Here is a 26,692-nt window from a genome sequence, read left to right as displayed (position 1 = left end):
AAAAAAATTCCAAAGTCTAAAAATTCTTTATGCACAAAGATATTCTTTACAGGATTATAGAATTATATATATTACACTGAAAAATGAAAAATAACCTAATTCCAACAATAAAGAAATAAAATGATACATATAAGCAATGAAATATGGAAAAAAAACAGGATCTGAATTATTATGCAATCTCAACTGTTTGGGGAACATTGGGAAAAAGCAGTATTTATAGTTATAGAAATGTGAACACTGAATATTAATTCCACCAAAAATAGGGATATAGATAAACTGGCAGGACAAGTGGGGAGGAAGAGGGTATATTCCAGAAAAAAACAAAAGCAGTGGAGACCTTCAGAGCAGGCACTAGAGTAGTACTTTCCTGTGTAAATTATATAAACAAATTGCTTTCATAAAAATAAAACAGCAAAGGCTGAGAATAAATATATCAAAGTATTAACAGAAGTTTTCTTGAGGAAGTTAGCTTTTCATTTTTTCTATTATTTTGTTTTCTCACATTGTCTATGACAACCATGTCTTAAAAAGACTGGAGGGCCCACCTTTCATTTTTATGTTTTACATTCTACATGGTGTTTTTACTTGTTGCATCTCACTTAATCCTCATAACAGCCCCACGAAGCAGGTATTATAACCCTGAATTTTATAAGGAAGAAAATAAGAAGTGATGAAATTCACACAAGGTCATTTATACAACTACTGGCATGTTTTTTCCCCTACACCAAAAGAGGTATGGATAATTTCAAGAAGATATGGACAGATGAGAGAGAAGCTAGGGTTAGTGTTAAAGGAATGGAGAGTGGGCATCTGCATTGCGAGTGTGAAAAACGGTAAGATCCTAAAAGGCCCGGTCAGAGCAGTGTACTGGGAATGTCAAGGCGCTTATTCCTACAGGATTACCCATCTGTGCACACACTTAACTGTCAGCGTAATAAGGGTTTCCATGTAGGGCTTACAGCATATACATGCCAACAGGACTAGGTTCGCTGGTACATCTGCTCACGGGAGGGAGGATGGAAGCTGGTCTCCTCCTGGGGAGCTGGGCAGTAGGGGTGGTCAGTCTGCTGAGAATGTTATGAGTGATTCCTTATAACATGTTATGAGTGAAAGCAAAATAGGCCTTTTTAAAAACAAGCTGAAAGTTATAGCTATATAGACTTGAGACTGTGGCTTTCTTATTATTTCATTCTCAAGGTGAATGAAATGATACACAAAAATATTGTATAAGCTCTATGCATCTTCTCTACCCAGAGAAATCTATTCTTGTTTCAAAATTGAGACAGGACGCCATCGCCTAGATGGTCCTTAGTCTGCACTCTAGGGACAGCATAAGCTATTTCCTCCTGCACACTTTCACACTGCTGGAATAGCATCTATCACAGTGCATCATAAATATTCATAGGTCTGTCTATCCTGACAGATAATGAGTTTCTAGAGGGCAAAGACTGTAGACTATTCATGTTTTATGCTCAGTACTAAATAAAATGCCTGTCTACAAAGCAGGTCCTGGTAAAAAGGTGCTGGAATTAATGCTGAGCTATCTAAAGAAGCCAATTCCCAGGTACATGAAAAGGAAATGCCCTGGAAAGGCAGAGTCCATTACATCGTCCCTCCCCCCTCTACACCCTTCCTTCCAGCTCCCATCACCACAGGCCTGGCTTCATGTGTAACTCAAGTGTTACTCTGCCACTAAGATTCTCCTGACTTCTCTGTGTTCCTTTCCCTGCACTTCTGAGCTCTTTTTACCTCTGTCAAAGCCTTCACTCGCTTCCCTCTGTTCTAGTTTTAAAATAATTTGGAAGAGACGTGTTCCCATCTTATGTCTTTGAATATGCAATGTGCACCTACCAGTGGCCTGGCACACAGCACACACTCAATGAATGATTGTTAATTAACAATTTATTAGACTTGAAAATATTCAAAAGATAGAGACAGTTTGTGTCATTTCCATGGTAACCAAGATGAAGGCCAGAGGATTTTAGGAGCCTTTTGCCTTCCTGATCAGTCCTTCTATGGTGTCCCACTGTTCCTTGGTGACCTGACACAAAAAGAAAAGGTCAATCCAATGTTGTCTTTGTGGTTTTTAAAGCTTTGTATCCTAGATGCTAACATTATATTATCCTCACAAAGCGGCATTACCTTCTTCAGAGAGTTGAATTCACCCGAAATAAATACTTCCTCTCCACCATCAAATCTAATGACCTGAAAAAAATTAACAAACACTTTGAAACTAACTCCTTTTTAAAAGTTTCTGAACCATGAACCACTTTCCCATCTTCACTGGATGGAATATATCTTTGGACTTTCAATCAAATCCCAAGTTTTAAAGGCAAAACTGATGATGAAACCTACCTTGATTTATTCTCTTTAGAATATTCTTTTCACCTTCTCTACAATTTCAAAATCTACCCAATCTTAAAGATCATCTTAAAGAGTAATTTTCACTTAATAAAATTAATTTATCAATCAATCCATTCCATAGGCTAAACAATATACATTAACATTTTGATATCATTCACAGTTAAATACATATTTTAAATCATATTTACATCCAACATTGTCAGGCAGGACTGGTTCCACAATAGGCCTCAGTACCCCAATTCCACCCCCCCTAAATGTGAAGAGGAATCACAGTACTTACTGCTCCATTAATCCAAGAAGCATAATCGCTACACAGGAAAGCAGCAAGATTTGCAAGTTCTTCCACAGTTCCCAGCCGACCACAGGGGATTCGGTCAAGCATGTCTTTCTCAAATGTTCCAGTTGGGTCAAGACGGCTAAAGGCACCCTTAGAAATTAAGAAAGTAGTGACGTGGCATTTTTTTTTTAATATAACCCCTCCTATTTAAGAAACAAATTTGCATAAAATGAGTATTACTCCTATGGCAGCCCAGCCTTTGTAACCAACAGAATTCTGCCAAATTCTTCCACATAACTTTAGCTCAAAACAGGTCATTTTACCTAATATGGACGCAAAAAAAAAAAAAATCACCGGAAAATGTAACCTTTTTAATTTTAGTTTCTTCATCTGTAAAATCAGGACACCTATCTCAGCTACCTCACACCATTGCTATAAGCATCAGATGAGAAAACGCATATGGAAATACTCTGAAATATGCACAAGCTTAGTGTGTGTATGGGTGGGCACTGTCCTTGGACTTAGCAAACAGAAAAATTACTCAAGTAGGAAATATTTAAGAGGACCTTCCTTTTCTTCTCCATTCTTCTCAAATAGGAAAGGAAGAAAACAAGTGTGTCGTGATATAAATTCATGTAGATGCCAGACAGAGGAAAACCATAATTAAATCTGCAAACAGCTGCTGCCTTCTGCTGACAATGAAAAGGAGCAGACCAGGGTGGGTATGGACATGTACTGACGACCAAAACGCCTGGACTTTGCTGCACTAGAGGCTGGAAGTGAGTGACAGCTGTCTTCAGCACATGGCTGTGAAACAGTCAGCACCACCAGCTCCCCTGGGTAGGTGTGGAGTCACAGGGACAAAGTGTGGCAGCAGGTCCCCATCCTGCCCCATCTGTCAGCGCTCTAAGAGTTTCTGCACTTGGGTTTCCTTTCATCTCTTTAAACTACTGCTTGTTATTTGTGTACAAGTCACACCTCTATGCTAGCCTCCAAAGTCCTTGATGGCAAGCCCTGTGTCACAAACGATTCTTTCTCAGCACCTTTGCACACAGTAGGCCCTCAATAAATATGGTAACTAAATAATGAAACACAGGTGATCTTCCCTAGATGTTGAGGTCCTAGAAAGAAGCGTCTGTGGCTACAGCGTCCTCTTCAGAGACTCCTTAGCACCTGCATGATGCATCCCGACATATGCTTTCATTTCTCCATCTCTTTGACTTGACTCTATTATTGCAGTGTCAAACCTGTGAAGGTATTCAGTGACATTTCACTCACTCACGTGGTTTTTCTTTCCATTCCACCCTTCAAACTGCTAACTAAATGAATACAGCTATTTTCGTGTCACGATTTCATACCCAGGACCCCCTACCACCCACATGCTTCTTCGCAGTACCTCTCAATATGCTTCCACAACTGGAACAAGGTATCAGACTTTACTAGGCTTTCAGAGCTACACCCTGGGTGGGACTGGAAATTCTTGCTTACCATTGGAAACAAAAGGATGTGTGAGGATGAAGTTATGTGGGGAAATGTGAGGGAGCAGAGGGGCTGGGGGTGTTCTGAGCACTGTCTGTAATCGCACTGGTGACAACTGTGAGTATCTGTGAGGATCAGTGAGTATAGATGAAGGATTTTGAATGATATGTGTCAGGTGACACACACCCCGAAAGGCATGGACATGAGCCAAAAAAATGCTCCTACGGCAAGACAAAGCGGAGGTGACAAATTTCTTCAGCATTTCTTAAACTAAAAATACACACTTCCATTATTTAAAAAACAACAACATGTCAATCAAAGTAAGAATCTTTAAAATGTGGTAAAAATTAAGAACTATAAGTCAAAACAGATTATTGAAGCAAATTAGATAAAATGCCAAAATTAATGGCATAAAAGATCCCGGAAACAGACCTCCGGAGGCCGCTCAGCGGCTGCACTCCTACCTGCCGCCTAGTTTCTCAGACTGGATAACGGCAAAACCCTCTTCCTATCACCAAGGCTCAGGCACCCAGAAAGTTCTACACACGACAGTCAGAGTACATCTGCCCGTGTTTCATTCCTTAATCACTCACAACGTGATAACAAGCAAAAGAACACTTACTTTGGTTTTAATGGGCCCCGGTTGGATCACATTAAATCGTATTCCATATTTACCCCATTCAGCGGCAAGAGACCTAAAATAAAAATAAACATAGATTCCAAAATTCAGACACTCTCTTAAAAATAATGACCATGCTTACTACATGCCAAAGATTACAACACACCTCCCCCCAGGTACTATTATTATCCCTGTTATACACAAGGAAACTGAGGCACAGAGGTTAAATCATAAATAGTATGGCTAGTGAGTCATCCTCAAGAGGCCCAGCTCCAGAGTTGAGCCTCAGTCACTCTGCTGCACTGTCATTCACACTCTGATGTCCTTAATTACTATGCTGTTCACACCGGAGAACCAACTCCGCTGTCAATGAGTACACATCTCTAGAGTAGGTATGACTACCTGGCTAGAAACAGGAGAGAAGCGTGGCCCCCCCTCGTGCTCTGCAGTCAGCCCAGCATTTACAAAGTTCAGTATGACTTCATTATCGTACACTGGGTTACGATGTTTGTGACACCACCATGCTTTATTTAAGCAAGAGATGGGCTACATAGATTTAAAATGTTGACCACATCCATGTTCAACTAGGCTTTTTAATTTTATTTTCAACGTTTAAAGTTTATTGGGGTGACAATCGTTAGTAAAGTTATACAGGTTTCAGGAGTACAATTCTGTATTACATCATCTATGTATCACATTGTGTGTTCACCACCCAAAGTCAGTTATCCTTCCATCACCATATATTTGATCCTGTTTACCCTCATTTACAACCCCCCTCCACCCTTTAACTAGGCTTTTTAAATACAATTGAACTGTGCTCAAAAGGAAACAGGAATCTAACAAAATCCTGCTAAGTGCCCAGAAGCAAATGTAACACTAAAACAAACATGGGAAATTGAAGCAACCAGTTTGAAAAGCCTACCTGACAGACAGGCCTAACTTTATGATCTAAACTTATCTTAAGACTTTATTTTCATATTATATTTGTGTGCCTGTACTTAATCTAGTTTCAAACAATGACTTAAGGTAAATTATAAGAACACAGTGCAAATGTGTTCTTATAGATCACATTTATAGAAGATAAGATCATTTGAAAGTAAGAAAGATCATTTGAAAGTAAGATCATTTGAAAGATAGAAGATAGATCATTTGAAAGTAAGAAAGGAAAAGAACCAAGGATATGGAAATATACAAGTACCAGGAATGGAGCTAATATCTAAATGTATGGTGACATTCCATAAAATTACAAGAAGCGAGTCACAAATTTGTCCCTCTTTCTATGATGCTATACAAAAAGGTTAGACCAGTCAGTTCCACCATGAGCAGTGCCCGTAAGAAAAAAGCAAGCCAATTTCTCAGGAAAAGCACACTGCTTCTGAGATGTGCTTTTTTAAGTAATCAGAAAATCATTTCTTCCAAGATTCATAAAAGGAAAACTGTCAGGTAAAAACAATGTCCTTAAGACACGGTCTCTTGCCATAGATACAAAGGGACTCATTTTATGAACGTATAAGGTATCACATGGCCTGACAGCATTCCTGCAAAGGTCAGTTCTACAGGGGAGGGGCCTGTGCGCCAAACCCAGCCGGTTCATCTGAATTAATCCTTGGGGGCAACTTAGAGAAATGGTGGGCTGCGTCTCTTTCGGGCAAATCCTACCTACAAGCTGCTTCTACATGTGAAGCTGTGACAGAGTTCAGGGCCACACCATGCTGGGTACCTCCTTGCGGTGTACCTCCTGCAAACCGCTAGGAAGGAGTACCTCCGCGTGTGAACAGAATGACTGAGCTGAGCAGCTTGTGGCATCCTGGGGAAACCTGGGCGGCCTGGTAAGGAGACCTGCCCAGAGGACGTGCATCGCCTCCCACTCAGGTGTGTCCTGGCAGAGGATGGTCCCGCTGACCAGCTGTGGGTGAGAACTGCTGCGGCGCTCGCTCTGCACGGTGCACTGCCAGGAAGCAGAGCATCTCGGCACACGCCGGCCTCTGCGGTCGTTCCATCGACGCCCATTGCGCACCTGCGATGAGCCAACACTGCAAGTGCTGCTCACCCTCAGCTGGGGAAAATGAGTCCCTGCTCTCGAGAGAAGCCCGCACTCGAACAATGGAAGAGTCACTATACTGGGAACTGAGTGACGTGTGTCACGGCTGTTCAAAGGAGAAGTGCCTACATCTCCTGGGAGTGACGGGGAATTTGTGTGGGAGTGGGGGAGGGGGTAAGAAGACAATGGCTGAAGGTGACGAGGGTGGCATGGAGGGCAGGCAGGCAGGCACTGGCCAGCGGGAGCAAAGGACAAGGACGCAGACCGCACCCAGGACTGTGCGCAATAGGCTCTGGACAGAGGGCTGGAGTGGAGGCACATGCTTCCCTGCAACTCCCAGGGGCAGCGTGCTGTGCAGAAGCACTAACAGAAGCAGCAGAGCGACAGCCCTTCAAGGACACGACACTGAAACCTCCAGCAGGATTCACAGGTCCCAGCAAAGTGAGAATTGATAATAAACAAATGGCATTAAGATAATCAAGTTCCGGTCCCTATTTGCAGTGCCATCTGACCTTCAGAAAGGTAATTATCTCTGTTCAGAGTGAGGTTCCACTTCTGAGGGCAGTGATACTTATCAGCAACACACGTGTCTGACTGACTGAAACGTCAGAACGCACGTTGAGACCGCAGGACAAGGAGTGACGCAGCAGGTCTGTGAGCACTGAGCCCCGGCTGTGCACGGGGTGCTGTCGGAGGAGAGTGACCCCACCTCCCGCGGGGAGCCCAGGGCCCCTTCTCTGTGCGCCTGCATTATAGGAACATGGCCATCCTTGCGGAATCCACAACACTGGATGGCACCTGTTCATTACAGTGTTTATCTTCTCCCGAGACTGGAGTAAAACTTCACGGCACTCACTGAGAACAACTATTCTGTTGCACAGAAACGAGAAAACCTCCCAGAGAGGGTAACATGATGGAAGCCTTGAAGGAAGGCACAGACTCACAGAAAGTTCCAGCAACAGCAGAAGCGGGGCACACGTGAGGGCTGGAGCCGCTGCAAGGAACCCGGAGCCCAGGGCTGAGGCGGGAGCACACCAGCTCAGGCCTGCTCACCCTCCATCGCATTGTATCCTGGTGCCCAGCTCCGTGTTGGGCACACAAAAGGCACACTCATCAAATAATCAAATAAACTCATCAAATAATCCAGTGAACAAATGGGGTGGGGCAAGTCTGTTCAGAAGACCACATGGAGCTGCGGCTTTCATTCTAAAGAGCCATGGAAGTCCTGTAACGTTTTAGCGGGGAGTATCATATGCAGATACGTATGTTTAGAAAGGTGCCTCTGGTGGGAATGTAAATAAAAAAGAAAGAGGGAAGAGCCTGGTCGCAGAGAAGTATCGTAGGGTTACAGAAAGCCAGACCAGCACTGGTAAGAGCCTGCTTACAACACAGACAGCATGAAGGGCCAACGGGGAATAGATTCAAAAGGCATTCGTGCGCTGCTGAGCTAAGGCCACCAGCCCTGGCCAGTGGTCACTGTGTTAGTCCCCCCAGGCCTGCACCACAGGTACAATGGAAGGATGGACATGTGTTCAACAGAGGGCAAGGGTGGCACTAGTGCAGACACATGGGAGAAGTACAGGCCATCATCCGCTGCCATCTGCAGCAGGCAGCCACTAGCCACTCGTGCTCTGCAATTTTAACATGAAGGTAACTAGAATCAGATCAAACTCAGTTTCTCTGTCTCAGGAACCACAGGCCCAGGATTTGATGACCACATGGCTGCCGGATGGTGCAGATGCACAGAACATTTCCAACCCAGCACGACGTCCCACTGGGCAGAGCTGCGGCAACAAGGGGGACTCGGCCAGGAGGCAGGGTGCCTGTGTCCCGGGGAATCCAAATGCGTCTTTTACTTTTCTCCAGATGGAGCCTGGAGACAGGGTGTCATCCTGCGAGTGACCAAACACACCGTGTGCCATCGGTAAAAGGGATACGCAGCACTCACTTGTTTAGGGCTTCCACTCCTGCTTTGGCAGAAGCACTGGGCACTACAAAGCCCGACCCACTCTCGGCGTAGATGGTGGTGATAGCAAGGAATGCTGCCCCTGGAATTATGAAAGGACAGTGATTAAGGACACGGCTGAATATGACGTCGCTCTCAGCATATCCTTTTGGATAAGTCTCCTCGGGCAAGGGTAACAGAAGCAAAGATAAATAAGTGGGTTGCACTGACTAAGACGTTTGGGCACAGCAAAGGAAACCACCAGCAAAACAAAAAGACAGCCTACTGAACGGAGAAGATAGCCAATGACACATCTGACAAGGGGTTAACATCTAAAATATGTAGGAAACTCATATAGCTCCACACCAAGAAAACAAATAATCCAATAAAAAAAATGGGCAGAGGACCTAAATAGGCGTTTCTCCAAAGAGGACATACAGATGGCTAATAGACATATGAAAAGATGCTCAATCTCATTAATCATTAGAGAAATGCAAATCAAAACCACAATGAGATATCACCGCTCTCCTGTCAGAATGTCCATCATCAATGAATCAACAAACAAGTGCTGGCGAGGTTGTGGAGAAAAGCGAACCCTCGTGCATAGTCAGTGGGATTACAAATTGGTTCAGCCGCTACGGAAAACAGTATGGGGGTTCCTCAAAAATTAAGAATAGACCTTATGACCCAGCAATTCCACTATGGGTGTTTATCCAAAGAAAACGAAAACACTCATTTGAAAAGATATATGCAGCCTGTGTTCACTGCAGCACTATTCACAATAGCCAAGATATGGAAGCAATCCAAATGCCCATCAGTAGGTGGCTGGTAAACAATATGTGGTACATTTATACAATGGAGTATTACTCGGCCATAAAAAGAATGAAATCTTACCATTTGCGACAACATGGATATTGGAGAATATTATGCTCAGTAAAATAAGTCAGACTGAGAAAGACAAATACCATATGATCTCACTTATATGTGGAACCTAAAGAATAGACTAAACGAGAGAATAATACAGAAACAGACTCATAGATACAGAGATCATAGATACATAGATACAGAGAACATTTTGGTAGTTGCCAGAGAGGAGGGGGTTTGGGGCTATGGGTGAGAAAGGTGAAAGGATTAAAAAGTACAGACTGCCAGTTATGAAAATAGTCATGGGGATGAAAAGTACAGCACAGGGAATGTAGTCAATAATAGTTTAATAACCACGTGTATGTGTGGTGCCAGGTGGGGACTAAACATGTTGTGGTCATCGCCTCGTAAGGTTTATCACTTGTTTCTAGTGATCTAGGGATTAGTGGAAAAAGTCAGTATCTACCCTGTCCATGTCCTTTGTGACTAGACTCTTAACTAAAACCCTGTATTAGTCTCTTAGTCCTTTATCATTGAGTTCTCTTTAATGACATTAGGTATTCTTTTCCACACTATTTACTAATGTTTGCATTTACACATGATGTCTAGTGAGGACTGGGACTCAGCGTGGTATTTCCCATCCCTCCTGGAAAGGGGAAGCCATGCATGTGCTGGAAGAGCACTGCAAGCCTTGGGCGTTTCCCTCATCTCTGGTTTGTTGCTTCTTGTTCATTTTCCATCAATGCTGCTTACCTTCACAATGTGCCCAATCAGGCTTCTCTGCCCCGACTCCGGCCACAGTTCTGGAATCCTGTCATCGTCCGTCTTGGCATGCACATCGTCACTAATCCTGCCCCCTACAGTGTCTGTCCCTCTGCTGCTCCCATCCTCCCCTTCTCTAGTTTGGCCGTCCCTGCTGTCACCTGACCTGCCTTCCTGCATGGCTGACCATCTGCCCTCCTCCTGATTGCAGGTTACCAGACTGCTGCCTGGACGGACCCCCGGGTTTACACACTTGGACGGAGCTCAGAGGTCATTACAGCTGATCCCTCGGCTGTGGCTCCAACCACAGAACAGACCCCAGTCGAGGGCCTGGGTCTCTCACCCTGTCAGATCACCGCATCAATAACTGACAGGACTCCTGGAGAGTGCAAACTGGCTTCCATCTTTTAAATTAGCTAATATATTTTTAATGAAACCCATAGAATTTTAATCCAATGTGATGAATAAAATAGACCAAAGTCTATGTTAAAATGAAAGACAATAATGAGAGTAGAAGGAAGAGTCAGACAGACAGCAGGGTCCCAGGGATGGGCAGAGGAAGAAGCAAGAGATATAGTGAGGCAAAAAACATAAAGTGGTCAGAGAGACGCTGATGGAGAGAGAAACCGAGTACCAAGTGACGAGCTGAGAGTGAGACAGAGAAATGGGTGAGAGCTGCGGAGAGAGAGGCAGAGGCAGAGTGAGGAGCAGAGGTGCGGAGACCAAGGAACTCAGATGGAGAAGGAAAGGGGAGTCAGCCTGCTTCTGCCTCCCCTGCCCATCACCCACCCTTCCGAAGAAACAAAATCAAAAACAAAAGAGTCACACTGACTCCAATCTAAATCGTATCCCCTCTGCTGTGCTGGAAAGGGGGGGCCTGGGTTTTAACCTCTGAACATGTGGAGAAAGGGTGCAGGTTCCAGCACTCACAGCGGCACTGTCACCATACCCTCTCAGGTGGCACTGAACAAGAAGCTGAATGCGGTGAGGCAAAGGCTTTGAAGCAGAGGAAGGAGGCTGGCCAGCCCGCCGCCGCCTCCCTGGCCCAAACCCCGAAGGGCGTCCGTCAGGGAACAGAAGGGTCCCGGCCTCTGAGAGAACACCCCTCTCTTCAGGCACAGTCCTGTCCACCTGTCAGTGGGCCGTGAGCACAGGCTGGGGCTCGAGCATCAGTATGTGTCATGAACAAATGCACCGCCCTGGATGTGCACGTTCCTACGTACCCACTATTCACAGCATGTGTGATTTAATCCGGAGGTTTGTGCATAGTCCTGGGCAAAACTGTCATCCTAGTCACCTTCTCTAAATCTACTCTCCCTCCAGGGTCCTCGTCCAGACGCCCTTAGCTCAGAAGCCTCTCATCTGACAGTAAGGTATAATATCCTACCTTCTCAGGGTCCTGATTTATTCCTCCTGCCACCCAGCCACTCGCCAGAAGAGAAACCAACGTCCTGCATGGCCTGCTAATCTTCTCCACCCCCACACTGGAGTCAGTAACCTTTCCAGTTAGTCACACTCTTCAGCAGACACTGTTGAGAAATCCACAAGGATACACTGTTTCCCCGAAAATAAGACCTGGCTGGACCATCAGCTCTAATGTGTCTTTTGGAGCAAAAATTAATATAAGACCCAATATTTATACCATATTATATTAAATTATATTATACCTGGTCTTATAGTAAAATAAAAGCAGGTCTTGTATTAATGTTTGCTCCAAAAGACACATTAGAGCTCATGGTCTGGCTAGGTCTTATTTTCAGGGAAACACGGTAACTGCCATTTCCTTCAGAACCCACACTGTTTCCCACAGTGGTACTGGGAACCTTTCTATCACACGTAGCCCAGCCCCCTCTCATTTCTACCTCTCCCTCCCGAGTCCAGACATGCATGCGTCCTCACCCTCTCCTTCTCTACACCTGATCTCTGGCAATCACCCCAGGGAGGGGTGGTCACCCCTATGCTGGATTCCCAGTGGTCCTGAAACATACTGATAACTGCTTGTGTCACAGTGCACGGTAATTCCTGAAGTGTCGTTCCCATCAGAGACCATGAGTTGTTCAAGTGTGGACACCGTGTCACCAGCTCCTGTCAGGATCCCAGGGCCACACACAGAACCCGCACACTGCAGGGACCCAACAGGGGAAGGAGAACAAACCCACCTTTCTGTGCTTTAATTAGTTGCTTTCCAATTTCCAGTGTCACGAAGGCCGTGCCATTCAGCACTATGTCGGTTATGGTCTTCCACGCGTTGGAAGAGAGTCTTTCGGTGGGAGAAATAAAATTTCCTGCTGCATTGTTTATCACGATCTAAAGAAAGCAAATGGGAGTCACAGAAACTTTTAGACAAGGGGCAACATTCTCCCTCGGAGGCTCTTAGTTCTGAAATTTAGGAATGCAACCAGCACAAAGAAGCTGAAGTTCAGTCTGCTATGAAAGGACACCGTAAGACTTGGTTCAGATTTAATTTTTTTGAGCTTGTGAAAATATATATTATTGACCAAATTTCAGATTCCTAATTCTTTTCTCAAAATCAGGGTAGAGCCTATTATTGAGAACAGAAATACAGAGGAAGCATACGTACCATGTGACTACAAGGTATTTCAAGCAATCTCAATTAAAATGCCCTTAGTCTGTGTCATTTTGGCTTAACTTACCTAATGAAACTCTTGGCTGATGACCTGTGTTTTCACTAGCAATAAAGATCCCGCTTAGTTCTATAGAAGATTCCATATTTTGGCTGTCTGAAAGTATCTGTGACATACAAAAGCGCTGTCCTTGTGACTACTGGAGGAAATGGCTTCTTTCTACCATGTGAACCTAACAAAGCAGAAACCCCCACGCATATCGCAGGTCTTAAATAAAGAGAAATCTGGACTTTCTCGCTGGTTCTGTGCTTGTATTTTTCTCCATGGACAGATCCTGGGGTTATTAGGAAATGCGGAGAGCAGGACTCGTTTAAACCAGATCCTCTGCTCTTGGATAACTGTTCTTCTTAGTTCACAGTCTTATCAACTCAAGTGAAATCCAGTTTGTTCTGTGTGAGTGTAAATGCGTTTTTTAAATACTCCTGAACGCTGGTGCAGCTGGCTGTTCTAATCTGTTCCCTGCAGCAGAGCTGGCCGCTTGCCAGGGGCAGGGAGCCGGTGCTTCTCCCTGCGCCTCTGCAGGGTGTGACCATGGTGGGTTACCAGCGCCATGCCCCGCACCATGACACTCACATCGGGAAGGCCCGCGATGCTGATCAGCTCAGACACTGCGCTGTGAACCCTGTCGGGGTCCCTCACGTCACACTGGACTGCATGAACCTGCAGAATAACAACGACAAAGGGAGCCTACATTTTCAAACTTCCCAAACCAAAAGCATGAGTGGATTATGTCAGCAGGTTACGACTCTCAAATCTGAATTCAATCACTGTGTTTAATGTACCTTATTTCCAGTTTGAGAAGAAATCTCTTCTGCAGTAGCTTTCAAAACATCAATCTTTCTAGAAATAAACACATAATACTTTGCTTGAGTCTGAAATGTCATATATTTTTTCTTTTTAATTCCATAAATTAAAAATCTATAGAGATGCATTTTTTAGAAAATACAAATTATATCTGAAAACAAATCAGTTCGAATGAATTCATTTTGTAAAAGCTAGATTCAAATGGTTTCTATATATCTGATACTAATGTACTAAATTATTTACATTTAAACCAGTTGTTTTAATTCTACTCGGAGATTAAAATTATCTCCCTTAATGACAATCATTTCTATGTGTTCCCTCGCCCAATCCTGCTTTAGAAAGAAAATACATTAATGGTATAACGTAACGTTATGTTATACTATATAAAATCTATGATAGCCGATTTTAGACCAAATTAATATATAAATGCATTATATGCATTCAGAACCTCATACTCTTGAAAGAAACATAAAAAATCAACCATGAGTATAAATTATATAGTGTTACATAAAAATATTTTAACACTCTTAAAAACATTACAACATAAAAATGAAAAATATTGTGGCCAATTTTGCATTAAAGGAAACGTGAAAGAAAATCCTTGGTCCCTTGTAAATTACCTAATGATCTGCCATTCAGATTAATACCTACCTATTTAAAATTTTTATACTCCTCAAAACTGAAGGGAGCGTACATTTTTTTGACCAGTCTCTGAAGCTCTAGACCAGGGGTGTCAAAACTGCGGCCCGCCGGCCAACTGAGGTCCACAATCCATTGTTAATTGGCCTGCAGCAAATTCCAAAAATATATTTAGTTTACTTAAATAAACCAGGTGAGGCAATACGTACTTCACCTCGAGTGAGTGGCCCGGCTGTTTGTGTGTTTTACCACATATGGCCCTTGGTAAAAAACGTTGAAAAAAGTTTTGACACCCCTGCTAGACTAGGGACCAGGATATGCCTCAGCAAGAAGTCCTTCCACGTGGTCTTACCCTTCCTACATTCATCACAACAAAAGATGTTTTGCAGTATCTGCCCATTTTATAGAAAATGGAAGGATTACATCCCTTTCCTTGTACAAGGCTAACTATGTACTAAAGCAGTAACTACAATCACCCCACTGAGAACAAGGCAGTCTCAGTGTAGAACTTTTTAACTTCATCTCCAGGTAGAAAAAAAAATCTATCACTGCGTTTGGGAAATGTACTCTATAGTCAATCGTTAATTTCTCTCACCACAAATTATAGCTGATTTTTCCAAGGAGATTTAAATAATCTAAGGATATTTCATAGAAGATTACAATGCAAATCAAATAAGTCTGGCACACAGTTTTCAATCTCGAGGCACAGAGTTGTAACAAACTCTCACAGGTGGAGTGACTTACCGGCTGGCGATCACACACTGTGCACCCAGGCTGGACAGGAGAGTGGTCATTCCTTTTCCCAGGCCAGTGCCTCCCCCGGTAATGAATGCCACTTTGCCTTGAAAACTGTTCGGTGGTAGCATTGCTTTTTTAAGGGGTGGAAAGAACTTAGACTGAAAAGCGTCACTATTTTGATACAATATTTTCGTTCCACAACTGAAAAACTAAAAGCAGGGAAGAAACAAACAAAAATACCCCTGAAATTTGCATACATGTATTTCCATAAGAGATGAATTTCAAAAAACTTACTCTTGAATTTAATAGTATTCAAATTCTTGGATGAATACAAATTCCCTGTAAATACGTTAGTGTATAATTGTATTTAATCAATTATCATTCTTTTTCTATTAGAATGTTAAGTGACATAGTGGAATGGGTAAAAGCATGGCTTTGGACAGAATTTTTCCCCAGCTAGTCATTTAACCTCTCTGTGACTCAGTTTCTTCTACAAATGGAAATAACAGAATCTTCCCCACAGGATGTTGTGATTACATGAGTTAAGTAAAATACCTTCAACATTGTTTAGCACATACTAAGCACTCTATAAATGCTACTAGCTTTATTGTTTGCAGGTGTTTTACTTAAATTTAACTTAAAAGTAACATAAAGCATCTTTGTCTTTTAATAAGAATATCTTGGATAAATATTACATCCCATCTTTGAATCATTGAAGAAAATCATAAAGTTCTTTAAAAGTTTTATTAAATCAAATGCCTCTTCCAATGTTGCCTTCTGGATGATAAATTTAGAAACGACAAACTCTGTTATATTTAAAATGGGGGGCGGGAATCAAACCATTCTGAACTGAAAAATATTTGTACTTCCCTATCTTAGATTTTACAGCTTACACTCTCATATTACTTGTGAAAATCACTGCTGCTCTCTCCCATTTCAGTGTTGAGCATAATAACAAACAATAAAGAACTGATATTCATTAAGAACTTACCACATGTCAAACTGACTACTTTTCCCCACCCCATGAAATAGGTACCATTTTTACCCCATTGTACGGGAGGGGCCTAGAGAAGTTAAACATATTGACAGTTGCAGAACCAAGATTCAAACATGAGGTCCCCTTGTGCATCGCCTGGTTCTACTCACTGACCCCTACTGAGCTTAATGACCACACCAGCGGAATGTGATATTCCTCATCTGGTCATGGTTGCAAGACACGATCCCTGGAGTCTATCCTTTCCTGCTACATTAGCCCTGCAAGCCAAGTGGGCCACCATGAGTTGATCGAGATATCTAGAAATTTACCCTAAGGAAATAGTTAGAGATGTGATCAATGATTTAGCGTAAGGCTGTTCATCAAGTGGAACTTGCACAAGAAAACGTTTATATTAAGTGAAAAAAGAAATATGCAGTATGTTCTTCACTGTAAATAAAAACATATTCTTAGAAGAAACACTAGAAGGAAAGAACACCAGGAAGCAGTAGTAAATTCACTATTTACCACGTACCAAGGTCTACTTGACTTCTAATTCAGAAGCTCACAACAACCCTCTAAATTCTGTTGTTACCCCTATTTTATAGACGAAACTGAAGCACGGAAAGGTCAAGTTACCAAAATTTAATGACAATGAATAATAAAAAACCAAGACTTGACTCAGCTCCAAGACGTCTGACTTCCAAATCCTCCATTGCCTCAGTTACATCTCTAGGTGATGGGATTACGATGATTATTTGCTTATTATTTGTTGGTTTGGCTTTTAGTATTTTCAAAATCTATTCAAAAGTGTAATTTGATTTCCTAATCAGGAAAAAAAATGTTACTAAAAAGACAAAATTTGAGAACACATATAAAATAACTGGAGAAGATAAATCTGCAAATCCAGTTATACTTCACACGGTTATCTTATTTCCTTTAGCTTCCTGTCGACAGGGCATTCTTTTTGTATCCTTTTGCCAAAGCATGAAATCCAAGCAGCCTACAGTAATCTTTCTCCACCTAAATGGCAGTCTTACGTGAGGCTCCTACTGCCTCAAGAACTACTGTGAGGATGATGAATTGGGAGACTTGCACGAGTAGGCTGGAGAGCTTGTCATTACCAAGTAATAACGAAAAAATGTGTTATAATTTTCCTAAGGCTTAGGTTGACTTTTTACTTATTTAGTGTCGATTTGTGTAGGGAATTTGATGTGCTGCTTTATGAAAGATAAATTAAGCAAGACATTTGCATACAGATTCCTTTTTAAATTTATTTTAAAACATTTCTCAATCTCGTAACTGGGAGATGAAAGGCTATGAAGGTAAAAATAATCACGTTTAATAAAACTTCCTAATAAGTTTAACAGATCACAACACGGCACAGTCTCACCCACTGTGTCTTATCTGATGTGATTTATGCCGATCTTCTGACTCCCTTTCCCCACCAGAGAAAAGTGAGGAAATTGATATGCTGTTTGAATTCACATTACCTTCTGATAATTCACAACATATATGCTGCAGAATATTCCATTCAAGTCACTGTCTACCTAAAAGCAAGTTGTTCATTTCAGCATTAAGACCCACAGAGATAAACAGACCTCACAGACCTTACTGTATCCAACCTTTTATTTCTACAAAGAAGGATCCTGAATAAGCTGAGATAGGATTTTGGCCGTTTTCATTTGAGTCATAAAAAGCAGATACAAAATAGGCTTCCAGAGATTTTCAAATCTTTCTTTGTGGTTTTTTTCTTGCTATAAGTTGTTTCTGAAAATTGAAGTAACACCTTTCACATCAAATTGATTTCTCTGGAGGTCTTTAAACTCTCTAAAATTCTTAAAACGAGTCTTCCAATTTTGGCAAGTATTTTTTAGTTATAAGTTCTAAAATTTCCCAGAAAAAAAGTTAGCTATCGTCTGCCTCCCCTCCACACTCAGCATGTGTGCCTGCATCATGGCACCTAAACTAATTCTAACCCTCGAAATGGCAACTCTGATGAGGGTGAGGACTGAGCTGAAAAAGATTTACTCCTAAGTTACTTAGTACTTGGCTAGTCTCGAATGTCTAGAACAAACATGTAAAACAGACGCATGCCAAATACATCCTACACTAAGCGTCTGTTTGAGGCCTGTCCACTCTTTTTACAAATTTGAGCCAACATTTCAATACTGAGAAATTCAGATAAAAAGAGGAGGCTCTACCAACACTCAGGTGCACCTTCTACCCAGTTGAGTTCGGGCCCCTTTAAGAGGGCGGAGCTCTGGCCAGCGCTCAAACGTACAGTGCACCTGGTCACTGGGTGGCCTCCTTCAGGGACCTGAGGCACGTGTGTGATTCCCGGTTTAAACACAACCCAAGAAACTAATACAAAAACGGAAAAAAAAACAAACAACACACAGTATGTTTTTGTCGTGTGGCGCAGCAGGCGGGGTCTCAGCTCCCGCTCCCCACATAAGAACGCAGGACACGGTGACGCCAAAAAGGAACACCCATGGAGCCATTAGTAGGGGAGTCATATCACTATATTCTCACCGGAGGCATCTGCCTTCTCTGCAATCCGCTCTTGCTAGCCCCCAATTCTTTTTGCTAGCTTAGCCACGGCAGTTATATTAGTGGCCAATGGCTTACGGATTACAGCTGAGGCCAACTAGCCACAGCTGATGGCCATCTGATCACAGTTGATGAGCCAGCACCTTTCTATGTGAGGCCGAGAGCCTGGAAACTGCTTTTTGGGGCTTTGTCCCCACAGTTTTTGTACCAGAGAATATTCTGAAGTTTCATGTGAAACAAATTTCTATGAAAATAACTGGTGAATGTGCAGGTATATTATTAAGAAAATCCTGTTTCAAATTTGTAAAAATCACATAATAATAGACCGCTATATGGAAGCTATGGATCTAAGTAAGTCAATATTTAAGCAACTCTTAGCTTGGCTATTTCACTCTCATTGTCATCGCCACTGTGGACTGGGCGCCCACATTACAATCCCATCCCTTAAACACATGCATGTCCTCCTGATTTAAACCTACAGAACGTAAGCTCGTTAGGGTAGCGTTCAAGCTGTGGACAAGGTGGCCTCAGCCCCCCTTCAGCAGATCCGCCACTTGGGGTTATAACCTGTGCTCCTCCTCCAGCATTCCTGAAACTTGCCAAGCCCTTTCACTTCTGACCTCTGCTCTGCTTTCTCTTCAGCCTTAACCACCCACTTTCTTTCTCAACAAAGCAGAATCAGCCTTCAAAACCAAACCAAAGTGTCAGAAACTCTGTGGACACTTAAACAGGTGCCTCTGTAAAATATAGGCCCAGTGACCCCCTCCCTCCATCATGGCATGTTTCCATGGGGGAACGGGGATACCAGGAAGGCAGAAACCAATCAGGGCACATCCATGTAAATCTAATAAGAGAAGCTAGAAATTGACTGGCTTTATGGAAACATGCTACATCTATACTGTTTATTCAATCAGTCAACAAATATTCGTTGAATACCAACAATGTGAGGCATTATATGCTAAGGGAAAATCCAAGGTAGGAAAACACATGTAAAATGCTACCGTTTGTGTGGGTTTTTTTAATGAGGTCATCTTCATACATATGTTGATATTTGCACAGAAATTGTTGGAAGGATCCACAAGAAACTATTCATAGCAGTAACCTCTCGGAAGAGGGACTTTCTGTATTGTCACTGCATATCCTTTTGTACTGTTGAATGCTTGACATGTTCATAAACTAACTTCATTAAAAATAGTTAACACAACATCAATTCACACATACAGGCAAACAATATAGGAAGAGTATAGAGGAAAACAAAGTTTATAGCGAGAAGAAAGCTGGCATAGAATCAGTGTCATGATAAGGACATACACCCTATTTGAAATGCGAGTACTCTATATTCCACACTTAGGTCTGAGCTTTGTTTATAAAGACAATGAAGTATTACCATATCTATTTTGGGGGAGTTTCTAAGTACCTGTTGGTTTAGGTCAAAATGAGTAACTTTTTTAGATCAAGTTCACCTCTACTCAAATTCACATAAGAGGCCTTAACTATCATATAAACATGTCAGTTTGGTAAAGACCGGACAATATTATTTTGCACAGGATGACTTTGAAAAACGCACATCATCATCTTTGCATTCCCAAAGCAACTCAATAGTCCATGCACAACGTAAGCCTCCAAAACGACTTCCCAACTAATCATGTCCAGTTGCTACAAGGCAGCGTCTGTGCCATGCATGTGTTTCTGTCCATGCCCAACCACTGCCAGGGCAGCAGCAGATGCGGTTCACAGCTGGAGGCATCTGGAAATATAAGGGGCGGTTGGACGGGACACTACTGATGCCCCACAGCAGAAAAGGACAGTCCTGCAGAATGAGGAAGTGTCCCACCCACTAATGCTAACAGTTTGTAAACTTTGCAAGAACTGAAGAACCCAAACTCTCCAGTCCAGGGCTTGCGGCAGGCCACATGCATCTCCTGAGGTGCCTGTGTGGGTGGCTGAGCACCTCCCCCGCTTCAGATCAAATTGGGCACCGCAGAGGCCACTGACATCCACGCTTCTGCAGGACACAGATCTCGTTGCCACAGCAACTTGCAGGGACGGCTGAGCAAATATAAAAGAAAGTTAGCTGGAATCCAGGCCCCAGTGGCCGGGCTCAGTCATTCAGCTGTTGCCAGCAGCAAGACACGAATTGTACTTTGAGAAATGACACATCTGATGGCAACGAACGAGGCCTTAAAAAAGTAGTTGCTTTGTGCGACCAGATGTACTCCTGTTTTGTTAGTTATCTCTCTGCAGTTAGATGAGGACCAAACTGATGCTTCGCCAATGGTACACAATAATACACAATGGTACACAATGGTACACAATAGCAAAGTGGTAAATCGGCAGGCGATTTGAAATTTTCACCTGAGGTCTTCACTCCTGCTTGCCTCTTTCACATCCTTGCTTATCGATCCCTATCACGTTAGCCAAAACTGACATGACTCTTTTTTTGAGCCAAGAGTTCAAGCATTTATTTCGATTTGCAATTTTGTTTATATGAGAAAGCAGCAGTAAACAAACCAGATGAAATCCTTGGCTCCAGGAAGCTTCTAATTTGCAACTTGAAATTGAGTAATTAATTTCTTAGGCTTTCCAGATACCGGGAGGTGGGGGGAATCCAGCTAGCCTTACCCTTCTCCCTGAGCATATTCAGTGTCAAAAGACAATGACCCAATGCTGATTACATTCTAAGGGGAAAATAAATGGGATACATCCAAGCAAAATTATGCCCATCCGCCCATCCACTTACCAGCACAGAGCCCTAGAATGGCAATCGCCAGATGTAAAGCCTATTTATTTCTGGGTGGCCATTGCATGGTCATGTGTTACTTTGTTTTTTTAACTGAATTGTTTTTTAACCTGAATTCATAGTGACTGGGTATCATTTTTATAAAAATAGTAAAGTGATTACTATTGATAAAAACAAAAGGAAAAGAAGCTTGGAATGTGCACCACAGATATCAAAGAATGAATCTACAAAAGGAAGAATGATAAATTTAAAAAAGTTTCATAAAGTAAACTTAACCTTACTACATGAGATGAATCCTGGTATTTCCTATTCTATTCCAGTTTAGTTTTCTTAAACTCATTTTGCTCCACTAAACTGCTTTTAAGGTCCACTCATGGGTCATCATCCCTAGCTTGAAAAAGTGCATGATGCTATTAGCTCATTGATAGCAGAAATACCTTTTTCAACCAAGGATTGCCAAAGAGTGCCCAACACTTAGTAAGCACTTAATTAGCATCTCCTGATAACTGAATGAGTGAATGTTTTCCTCAGTAGAACTGAGAGCAACTTGAGAGCAGGGTTCATATTTTTTAAATCATTACATCCCCAGGGCCAGGCACAGAGCCAGTTCTGAATGTCTGTATTGAACTGAGGCCTACTAGCTAAGCACACACTTTAATATATCACGTCTTAAATGAATTACGTGACAAAGGAAACACTAATCTTGGCTCTTGGTACAAAAGTATTCACATTAGGGATTTTGACAGTAACAACTTGTGCTTGTGCCCAGAAACATGATGTTCCCTGAAGCCTTGTCTTCTCCCAGGGGTTCAAGCCCAGCCTGCACATGCCAGGAAGCCCAACACCACAACCGGGTCTCTGTCTCAAACCCGTCCTGTTTTTTTCAGCAAAGCAATTTCAAAATTGTCAGATTACAGTGAATTTCTAAACAAGCTGATTTTTCCCCCCTAAACCTGTTGTCTAATGGTGTCCGAAGAGCTGGGATGCAGTCTGTGTGACTTGATCACTATGGTCCTAATGATCTGTGTTAGTCTCTGAAGACTTTTCTACCCCACGGAGCTGTGGTCGGTTTGAAATGAGAAAGGCCTCTGAGAAGGGATCAGAAAACAGGCTTCTCTTACAAGGACCTGTAACCTAAAATAACCCACAGCCTTGAACAAATATGATTTTTGAAGAGCAAGTTTTCTTACTTGAGAGACTCACCATACCATTTCCTTGAGTTCACCTTTGGAATTTGTCCATATTTTTCAAAAAAGGACAGCAGGGCATCCATTCTATCAAACTGTAAAAAGTTTTTTCACAGTTGGCAGATTACGTTTTGTACCTGGCTAAGAAAATTGTGCTTTTGGGTTTAGTTGAGTGTATTGGATTTTTTAATTTAGTTCGGGAGGGGCGCTATATTGGATATTATTGCCTGTCACTTTTCTTTCTTCCGTCCCCTCTGCAGCTGTGTGCACGTACAATACAAACTTTGTCTCAATTTCGTCCAGCATGGAGGTGCTGACAGGAGAACAGAGGTGGGGGAGACAGCGGTGGGAGCCGCCCCGGGCGCTTGTCCACCAGCACGACCTCCAGGGCCGGCGTCCAGGCAGCAGGGTGTTGTTTTCTTTTACGTGCATTTGTTTATTAACGTTTAATTGCACAGCTGGCACAAGAACGAGTTTCCCTCCTCAGAAAGGGCCGCAGATAAGGCCAATGCGCCCCCAGCCCTTTCCCGCCCCTCGTAAGGCCGCGTGCGCACGGTCCCCTTTCTCCCAGTTTGCACTGCTGGGAGCGTGACACCGCCGAGGACCGCGGCGTGCCCTCGTCCCCCCACCCCACCCGCGTCCGGGTCGCCCTCTCCTCTCTCGGACCTCGCTCCCCGCGCCCGGGACCTCCGTCCACTCGCAGGGTGCGCGCCAGACCCGAGCACCTGCCCCTGCAGCGCCGTCTTACCCGCCGAGGACAGCGGCCTGGAGCAAAGGACACCCAACCAAGCAGCGCCATGGCGACCGGAGAAAGCAGCCGGGAAACGCCAGGGCCGGGGCAGCGGGGCGTGGGCGAGGCCTGGGGCGGGGTCGAGGGCGTGGCTTGGAGCGGGGCGGGGTCGAGGGCGTGGCTGGGAGACGGCGGGGTCGAGGGCGTGGCTTGGAGCGGGGCGAGGTCGAGGGCGTGGCTTGGAGCGGGGCGAGGTCGAGGGCGTGGCTTGGAACGGGGCGAGGTCGAGGGCGTGGCTTGGAGCGGGGCGAGGTCGAGGGCGTGGCTTGGAGCGGGGCGAGGTCGAGGGCGTGGCTGGGAGACGGCGGGGCCTGGGGGATGGTAGACCCGTTGGCCAGACAACACGCGCCCCTGACTCTGAGCTGGGCTCTGCCGCGCTGGACCTTCTCAGGCTCCCGCTCGGTCTCCTTTGTGACTCCCGGTGTTGTGCGGGCGGGTCGGCGCTGTCCTTGTCTGTTGCTTTGCCCGACAGTGACGATGGCACTGTCAGGCGCACACGGTAGCTCGGGGGCGCGGCCAGAACCCTCCTCAGGCTTCTGCCAAGCAGCCTGGATTCACAATAGGCATGTATATTGGCGACCATTGTGAGACATGTATATATACTCCAGAAGAGTAAGAAGAAAACCCGTACAAATTGTTGGGGTCCAACAAATCAGTGAAATTTGGGGATTCCAGGGTCCAAGGCATACTTTTCTTGCTCTGTTTAATAAAGATTTGCTTATTTCTAAATCATGTTTTACTTATTTTACTTTCACATTTAGATCTATGATCCGTCTGGAATTGATTTTGTTTTTTCGTCTGTGAGATACAGGGTCATTTCTTCTGTAGTATTAACCAATATCTCCAGGATTATTTATTGGGAAAAAAGAAAACAACAACCTTTCCATCATTGCTCTGTAGTATTAAAAACGTTTGAAAAATCAAGTTACCTTATATGTGTGGATATTTTTCAGTCTTTCTATTTTGACCCATTTATTTTCTATCCTTGTGCCAATACAACACTGATTTAATAACCATAACTTTATAATACCTTTTGATATCTGGTGGTTTCAGTACTCCAGCTTTGCTCTTCAAAATTGCCTTGGCTATTTTCAGTCTGTGCATTTACATATATATTTCAGAATCTGCTTATTAATTCCCACTCAAGAAATCTGAGACATTGTTGAAATTGCATTGAATCCATAGATAACTTTGGGAGAAATGACATCTTAATAATCCATAAATGTGGTATATTATTCCTGTATTTATTTAGGACTTAATTTCTGTCAATGTTTTAAAGTTAATGTTTTGTATCACATCTTTTGAAATTTACTAGTAAATATTTGATGACTAGGTGTTGTATAATTATCTATTTTACGTTATTTTCTATTTTCTGGAATAAAGGTATACAATTAAATTTTGTATATGGACTTTGTATCGTGACCTTATTAAATTCACTTATTCAGTTTGCCAATACATTTAGATTTTCCCCCTTTTTCTGCCCCCCCCCCACTCCAGTTCAAGCCATTGTTTTTCTCAGTCTAGTTGTGTAGGACACAGTCCCTTGACCCATGCTGGTATGAGCCTTGCACTCCCTGTGGGCCGCTCACAGCGGCTCAGGCTGGCCCATGGCAGAACATCTGACCTCCCACTGCACAAGGCAGCCCACCACCAGGGAGAGCCGTTGTTGCAATCCTAGCTGTAGAGGGTGCAGCTCACTGACCCACTGGCCCATGTGGGAATTGAACTGGCGACCAGTGCCCCACCCGCCTGAGCCACCAGGCAGGCCCTTAGATTTTCAATGTACACAATCACGTCATTCATGAATGAGTGTGATTCTTCCTTTTTAATCTGTATGCATTGGTTGGAGCATCCAATACCATGTTGAAAATAAGTGGCAAAAGCAATTATGTCCTTGTTTCATTCCTAATGTCAGGTTCAATAATTCACCTTAAGTATAATGTAAGCTGCAGTTTTTTCAGATATCCTTTATCAGATCAAAAATGTTCCCTCTATTATTACTTTGGTGAGAGTTTTTAATCATGAATGGATGTTGACTTTCATCAAATACTTTTTCTGCAACTACCAATATAATCATATGATTTTCCGCCCACCCCTTATTTTGTTATTCCCGTGAATTACACTGACATATTTTTTTTCCCAGTTAACACCCACCTTTCCATTTCTGGAATAAACTGCACTTAGTCATTATTATATTTTTTTGTATACCACCTGATTCAATTTGCTAGTCTTTTCTTCAGGAATTCTGCATCTCTGTTCATAATAGAGACTGGTAAACCAGCCTTTTAAAATGACATTTTTCTTCTCATTACAGAATGCTTTTGAGAACCAGAACTTATATGACCAGAAGTGTGCTCTAGGGTGTTCACTTTCTCCTGTGCAGGATCATTGAAAGAGATGAGTGGTGAAGGATTAGGGGCTATCTGGAGTAGTAGGAGAGTCTGTGCCCAGTGGAAGCGGAAAGGATTTAGCTCCTGATTAGATGAAAGTGTAAAATTGTGAAACAGATAAGTTAGAAGTTGATTTGAGCTTAGAGAAGAGTAAAACTAATGAGTTGACTTGGGGTGAAATCCTTGTCTTCACCATAATTACCACCATCACTAAGATCCATATAAACGAATGAAGATAATTTAAAAAACTGAAAACGCACGAAATTCCATAAGTGGTTAGTGTGTAAATGTATTTAAATATGAAGCTCCCTTAAGTCGCTCTGGAGCTAATGTTTAAGGCTATTTCCATTCATAATCAGAAAACAAGTGTGACGGTGACCCTCTATTTTCTATTTTGGAAATTTAAACCTCTGATGCAATTCGATTTGACAGTGGTTTGGCTTGGGATTTTTTGCAAGTTTTTTCTTTCTTTGGTTTCCTGTCCTGCCCCCAAACATTGATGACTGTCTGTTAACGGTGCATTTACTACGCACACCAGTTCCAAGGGCTCTGTGGACTTCAGACCTGGCCCAGTAACTTGGGAGCCGTTTTTTGTGTCTGCATAGGGTTCACTCTTGACCCTGGGGCCGAATAGCCTGTAGGAAGCGCCTTTCCCTGAAGTTGCCTCGCCAACTCCTCCTTCTTTTGTTTTGCCCCTCCTGGCCTGTCTATAAAACTTTTGGCGGTATTAAGAGCCGGAAGGCAGTCTGACAGGGAGTCCACTATCTTCTCTTAATGCTGGCATTTTGGAATAAACTCTACTCTTCTTTCCACCAACCTCGCCTCCCGAATTTTGGCTCTCGTGGGGAATTTTTACACTGTGCAGATAATCTGATACTCGCT

General features: G+C 43.1%; 1 protein-coding gene across 1 annotated transcript; it reads right to left on the bottom strand.

The window, feature by feature from the left end:
* DECR1 (2,4-dienoyl-CoA reductase 1) lies at positions 1-23,968 on the bottom strand. The gene is made up of 10 exons (XM_081071031.1): positions 23,379-23,968; positions 15,184-15,386; positions 13,779-13,836; positions 13,570-13,656; positions 12,511-12,658; positions 8,729-8,828; positions 4,743-4,815; positions 2,645-2,791; positions 2,143-2,205; positions 1-2,041 (listed from the first exon to the last, which is right to left on the bottom strand). Exons 1-10 carry the CDS (start codon positions 23,427-23,429, stop codon positions 1,982-1,984), a joined length of 990 nt encoding a protein of 329 aa, XP_080927157.1. The 5' UTR covers positions 23,430-23,968; the 3' UTR covers positions 1-1,981.
* Positions 23,969-26,692: the final 2,724 nt, after the last annotated feature.

Source organism: Rhinolophus hipposideros, assembly GCF_964194185.1.
Source record: "Rhinolophus hipposideros genome assembly, chromosome: 13".
NCBI classification, from domain to species: domain Eukaryota; kingdom Metazoa; phylum Chordata; class Mammalia; order Chiroptera; family Rhinolophidae; genus Rhinolophus; species Rhinolophus hipposideros.
The sequence above is the reverse complement of the archived record's forward strand: the minus strand, read 5'-3'. Positions and strand labels throughout refer to the sequence as shown.